The sequence below is a fragment of the Tasmannia lanceolata genome, unplaced genomic scaffold, assembly GCF_043159265.1.
Source record: "Tasmannia lanceolata isolate RefF3 unplaced genomic scaffold, GAP_Taslan_0.1 ptg000019l, whole genome shotgun sequence".
Lineage (NCBI taxonomy): Eukaryota > Viridiplantae > Streptophyta > Magnoliopsida > Canellales > Winteraceae > Tasmannia > Tasmannia lanceolata.
Window position 1 is genome coordinate 31,159,952 of NW_027518696.1, and position 6,849 is coordinate 31,166,800.

Consider the following 6,849-nt stretch of genomic DNA (forward strand, 5'->3'; position numbering starts at 1 on the left):
CCATTCAAAGCATCCAAAGCTGTCTACGTATCCAAGCCTCACTGGAATCAGAGTCGATCGTAGTTCGGTGCCTAAACTAAGCTATATGCTTAGACAACAATCTAAATTAGACTAACTGTTTCAACAGTTTTCAAAAGATTACTTAATTCAAGTTGAATAGGTTTTATTATCTTAGGACTCCATCTAAGATGCTATATGATCCTACCTAACTGCAAGACGTCCCTTAGACTAATGAGGTTAACCTACATCCTAGGTAACTAGGCTTGTCCTATGGAAAAAAGAGGTAACTAGTGTAACTAGATCTATGACTCAATAGTTAATAATAGCAATTGGCCGTGATGAGGCTGGACTTCCTAACTCTAGGACATCCTAAAACCTAGAACACAATATGACGTAAGTGTTCCTAAGGGGCCCTAAAGGTTCCTATGATGGGAGACCACAATCCAACGGTTCCATAGACACGGATTAAATTAATTCAGTTTGCTGAAATTAACGATTTTTAGTTCTTTAAAGGTTTTCAAATCCTAAAATCTAAGGAATACCAATGGCTCTAATATTGGTAAATTTCAGCCTTGATTTGCATTCATGAAAGGGAATCGTGCTTTCCACCCTTGCATAATTTAGCACGTAAGTTATAATATGTTATTGCCTGGCATATTTCTCAGGATTTCCGTGGACAGTGGACCTCGGAGCCAACAACACACTATAATTTGAATGCTCAAATTATTAAGGATTGATCGCAATTAAGATACGATTATGAACGCAATCTTGGCAGTTAAACTATCTTTTTTTATGAGTAAGCTGGGGTTAGGAAAGACCCCTACCAGATATCATTGATAAAAAAGAAAAAAAGAAACAGCTAGGGGGGCTTAGAAGCCAACAGTCTCGATGGTATGCAAGGATCCCGATGGGAACCAAAAGTACAAACAAGATACAAAAGAAGATTACAGCCTTGTGTAGGGGGTTCCATTTCGGTCTTCATCAATGATCCTGAGGAGGGATGGGGGGGGCCAAAGAGAGGTCACTGAAGATCCCTTTGCTGGGGCAGCTTCTTTTGGAGAGAAAGTCAGCGTTTGAATTTGCTTCTCTTAATGTATGGGAGATTCTCCAACTGTGGATGAGGAGGAGCTGATTTCTTATCTTGCGCAACAGGGGTCTCTTTGTCCATGGCACAGTGGCAGTACCATTAATAATATCAACAACGAAATTTGAATCAGATACTATCCATAGTGATTGGATGCCCATGGCAATGGAGAGCTCCAATCCTTTAGCAACTGCATCGAATTCAAGCTCAAGGATTTCCTGCTTAGCTACATTTTCTGAAAACATTGCAAGGGACAGTCCATGAGAGCCACGGAGAAGGCCTCTGATCCCCCCACCTTCAGGCTCTAAGGAGGCGTCTGTGTTTAGCTTGAATTCCAGGTTATGTGGAGGGATCCAATAACAGATTCTTGGTTCAACCGTTTTTAGGGAGAGTTTGAAGTTGAAGTCCATTGCAACTTTTTGGTTCCTTTCAGAGGGAATGTCATAGAGATTCATTCCATTAATCTTGATGCTGTTTTCCATGAGGATGGATCTGAGGATGTATTTCTTGTGGGTGCTCGATGATTGGAAGATTCTTCGATTGCGCTCAGTCCAAAGATGATGTATTAGGGAGGTAAAACAATGCTTTAGGGTAGTTGCCACCTGACCTTCCCCCTTGCTGTGAAGTCTCACCCATTCTTCTTCTTCCAGTAGGGTGTGTCTCAGCCTTCTTCTATTACCAGCTCTCCCGAGAAGATTTTTCCAAATCCAAGCTGAGTAACTACATCTAAATAATAAATGTTCCACAGATTCAGGCTCAGAATTGCAGAGAGTACAGGTTGGGTCAATCCTAATGCCATTAGACCTGATTCTGTCTTTTATGAGGAGCTTGTTGTGCATGGCTTTCCATGCATTGAGGGCGAAACGGGGAATGTGGCCCGGGTACCAAATGGTTGCCGACCAAGGGGGCTTAAGAGACTTATTTCTAAGCGTGTCCCATCCACTTTTAGTGATGTATGCTTCATCTGTGCCTGGTATCCTAATGGGATGATTGCATTCGTCATCACTTAGAATAATCTTATTGAGTTCAGTCTTTTCATCTCTGAGGGATGGAATGTGGATCTGGGGTTTCCAAATTCCATCCATACATATGTCAGAAAGAAGATTTAGAGAACTAAGGGAGTAATCTGAATGATTTATGTGGAAGAGAGAGCTCAGGGTCCCAGCTGGAAGCCATGGCTAATCCCAAAGATCAACTTCTTCTTCTTTCCCAATCTGATAGTAAATAAAAAATTTTGCCAGTTCCCTTGCTTTGAAGATGTTTCAGATTCCCCAGGAAGGTTTTGACGATATTGGGACGGTCCAAATGTTTTTCCTTTTGACGTATTTGTTTTGAACCCAGTTTGTCCACAGTGATTTTTTCTTTTGAAGAAGGTGCCAGAGCAGGTTAACTTGCAGAGCCCTGCTAATATCTTCCAGGGTTCTGATGCCTGCACCCCCTTCACTTTTCGTCTTGCACATTTCAGACCAGCTGATTGAGTGAATTTTTTTGATGCAATCTGGGCCCCCCCCAAATGAAGTCTCTGATATGTTTTTCAATTTGATTGAGGATACCTTTGGGGAGAGAAAAAGAGGAAGCCCAGTAAATATGGAATGTGCTAAGGACTGATTGTACAAGCTCGATTCTTCCAGCTTGAGCTAAGTTCTTGTAGCACCATAGTTGCATTCGCTTTCTGATCTTCGATATGAGAGGAGTGCAGTCATTTGCAGAGAGCCTAGAAGAGATGAGTGGGAGGCCCAGGTAGGAGATTGAAAGCTTGCCTTTGTTTATTTGAAGCATATGAGAGATTCTTCTTTTTTGAGAAACATCGAGACCTGCAAAAAAGACTTCACTTTTGACCTTGTTCACTTCCAACCCAGTTGTCATAGAGAATTTATTCGGGCAATCAAGCACTTTTGAGGCACAGGGAATATTCCAATCTGCAAAAACGATTAGATCATTAGCAAACATTAGATGGGTTATGGTGGTGCTACCTTTAGAAATAAGGGTAGTAATCCTTTTTGATTCAGAGCTTCTACAAAGAAGACAGATAACATCTCTATAGTGATGCAGAAGAGAAAAGGGGATAAGGGATCTCCTTGTCTTAGGCCATTTGAGGAGGTAAAGTGACCTTGGGGTGAGCCAAAAAAGAAGAATCTCTTATAAATTTGGGTTCATCACTTATGTGGCCGACCCACATGGGTGGGTTCATATGGACCCCCACCTTGTGGGCTTTAGCCCAATGGGCCTTATGACATGTATTTTGGATTTTTTTCAATGAAAATTCAATAAAATCTTTTAAATTTAAATTTTTTATTGATGAACCCAACTCATATGACATTTATGGTGCACCATCGACATATGGTCGAACCATCCCCTTTAGAAAAATAATTTTTCAGACCAAAATACCCCTATTCGTCCATTACACATCCGAATGAGACCAAAATACCCTCAAATTGGTTCACCATTTAAAGAGAAAAGTTAAAAATGGAAAGTCTTTGTGGTCAAACTTCAAAAATAGAAACTTTTAAAATTGGGTCCTTTTTGTGGGCAATATCAAACAAGATCATTCGGTACCCCCTGAAAATACCCAAAGTGCCCTTGACACATAAAATTTCCAAGTTAAGCGAAACCCCTGAGAAAGTCTAAATTTAGCAGGTTTTCCAAAATTCATAAAATCATCTAAGATTCCTTAGATACACCCTAGAGTTTAAATGAAATACATTTTAAATGACCAAATTACCTCCGAGCTACAAAATTTGGTGAAACTAGGGAAAACCTTGAAAAATTCTAAAAATAGCAGTTTTTTCAGTTTTTTGGAAACTTGAACTTTCATCTTTCAGATACTATTGGAACACCCTAGAAACCTTTAAGATTATGAAAACACCTAAAATGAGATGAAATCTGCCCGAGAATACATAGATGCCTAATCTATTGCAGAATATCGACTCAAGACTCGGCAGACCAACTAAATCTTTTGCTTCTTAAGGAATAGCAAAATGGGGGTGTCTACAAGTGCATTTACTAACCCTTGTTCAATTAAAGCATAAACCTAAGTAAGGTTAGAGATTACCAATCACCACACGTGAAAGAGAGAGAAGGAGAGAGAGAAAGCATCCACACCACAAGAGACACCAAGTTTTTATAGTGGTTCGGTTACAACTTGACCTACTCCACTCTTTCAAGTTTAGCTCCTTGGGTACTCCACTATAGTGAGATTTCAAGCCTAATCTCAAAGCTCTTACAACAAGCTTTTCCATTCTCAAGGGCCAAAGCAAAGCCCATCTGCACGAAGCCTTCGGCAAGGGAACAAACCCTCATATGCCTTCTTCACCTTTCTTGGGCTGAAGAGGAGACCCTCGTCTTCGCCTTTGTTCACAGGCAGAAGAGAAGACCCTCTTATTCATAATTATTGACGGGCTAAAGAAAAGACCCTCAAATGAAGAAAAAATAAAATGTAAAACTCTCAATGCCTCTTAATATGCGGATTACAACTTTGAAAGCTCACATTCACTCCAAGAAATAAACAAATAAAAGCCCTATGGAGTGCCTCTTGATAACATGTAGAAATGGAAGATCAAAAAGGTTTTTGATTTTGAAATAAAACTTGAAGCTCGAAGAGAAATGGGATTTTATCTTTCTCAAATGTTCAAAAGCTTGTAGAGATAGGTTTTAATGATGTATATATAGAGTATTTGAAAATATGACCGTTGGGGGTAAAACTGTAAATTAATTGCTTGAAAAAGTCAAGCAAAAAATGCCCCAACGGCTAGTTTGCTCGACCGCGGCGGTCGACCGGGCTACGGCGGTCGTCCGCCCCTATCGGGCGCCCTATTCTATTTTTAAATTTCTTACCGTCGTGGTCGACCGGCCACTTGGCGGTCGCCCGGCGGTAAGGAACTATTTGCTCAAAAAAATTGGCTAAAAAACCTATCCCGGTCGACCGACCCACGGCGGTCGCCCGCCCAAACCCATGATGGATTGTTCTATTTTGAAACAGACACATATCCGCGGTCGCCAGGGTTGACCCGGTCGACTGGTCCAATAAAATTCGAGATGGCCTAGATTTTCAGGTTCCATCCCGCGGTCGCCCGGCCCTGAGTGAAATTCCATTTTAACTTTAAAATCCAGGGGCTTTTGGGCTTAAGTCCAAGGTTTTCAAACATATTTTAGGGTGTGTGTATGGTTTTCAAAGATGTAAAATGTTTAGTATAAAAACCATTTGAAAACCTTTTGAAAGTGCATTTCACATAAAATTAAGAGGACTCCAAATACATTCTAAAAATAAGAACCTTGGGTCTTCTTGGAATTTCTTGGCTCCTTTGCACTTTTTCCTTGGACTTCTTCGGCTTGTGAGTGAACTTCTTGACCTTGTCTTGGCTCTTGTGACTTGTCCTCCAATCTTCAATGAATGTTCACGTTTATGAGGTGTCATCATGGCATGTTCAACTCCAAGCTCCTTCTTGACACTTGCTTAGGAACTTGTGGGATCTTCATGTTGAGCTACTTTACTTGAGCATCTTCAAATGAGGATGACTCCAATGTAGGTGAAAGCTCTTGGTTCCTTTGATCCTTGATCCACAAGCAATGTGTTGTGAAGAGTTGTGTAATGGTGATTATGACATGAAAATCTTGTACACAACACAACACCTCAAAGCAACACATCAGTCCATAAATGCTAATCAATTTGGTTTGCTAGAATCAAAACAAGAAGGTAAGGTGAATGATTAACCCATGGAAACCCTTGGGCTTACAATTATTATCTCTCGTTATGGTTGTTTGAAGTCAGTTGTAGAGCCGTGTGTTGTTTGACGTGATTTTTGGTCGTTTAGGTTTGAAGGGATTAGCTATGGTTGTCCTAATTGTTGTTTGAAGGGACTGATATTGTGCTTCAAGTGATTGTTGCTGCTTTCTGCAGATTGTGTATAACTTAAGGATAGCAAGGTTCCCATTCACTTCCTTGCATCTTCGTCATGGTGAGAAACGTCTCTATTTCCTTTTGCATTTACTTAAGTTTCTACCTCAACTTTTTCCTAATAGCTTTTTGTGCAGGCCAAATATGTTTTATCTAGATGTTGTCCCTTCCGCTTCCAGGAGTCTCTAAAAACGTTTCGGTTACAGGATGCATCTAGGAATTTCATAAATGAGACCCCATTTAGAGATTTGCTACTACACCAGAACCTCGAGGATGTCGAGTTGCGCAAGAAGTTTTGACGACATTGGTCACAAAGTGGGATCCGAAGTGGAAAGCATTTAGACTGGGTGGCATTGTAGTTCCTTTTTTAGTTAGCGATGTAGCCAAAATATTAGGTTTAAGTATGAGAGGGGAGAGGCCGCAATTAGATTGGGATAGCATGAAAAGGGTGGATAGTTGGAGGTTTGGGCTTCCAACAGCCACCTTGCAACAGGTAGTAAATGTTATCCGTGTAGAAATGATTCAAATGAAGAAGAGTTGATAAAGTCGACAGTGAAACATGTGATCTTGTTATTCTGCAGTACTATCTTGTTCGCACAGATGGATCACAAGGCAAGTTCTTGCATGTTCTCCTATATTGATTTGGGGACTATAGGAGATGTTGTGTGGGCTTATCTGGCGTAGCCGGAAGCGCGAAGAACAAGTTGGGGTTGAACGAAGTAGACACCAATTGGATAAACCTTCGAATCCATTCTAAACAAAGAAAGCGAAAACACTTTATTTCATAAAAAGATAATCAGTCATGCAACAACCCTTGCACTTAGGTATAAATAGAATCTAAATTTTACCCTAAACAACACTCCTTTTCAAC

The 6,849-nt window shown here is 40.5% G+C and overlaps 1 protein-coding gene across 1 annotated transcript; it reads right to left on the bottom strand.

The window, feature by feature from the left end:
* Nucleotides 1-981: 981 nt before the first annotated feature.
* LOC143852497 (uncharacterized) lies at nucleotides 982-2,169 on the bottom strand. The gene has a single exon (XM_077361881.1). It carries the CDS (start codon nucleotides 2,167-2,169, stop codon nucleotides 982-984), a length of 1,188 nt encoding a protein of 395 aa, XP_077217996.1.
* Nucleotides 2,170-6,849: the final 4,680 nt, after the last annotated feature.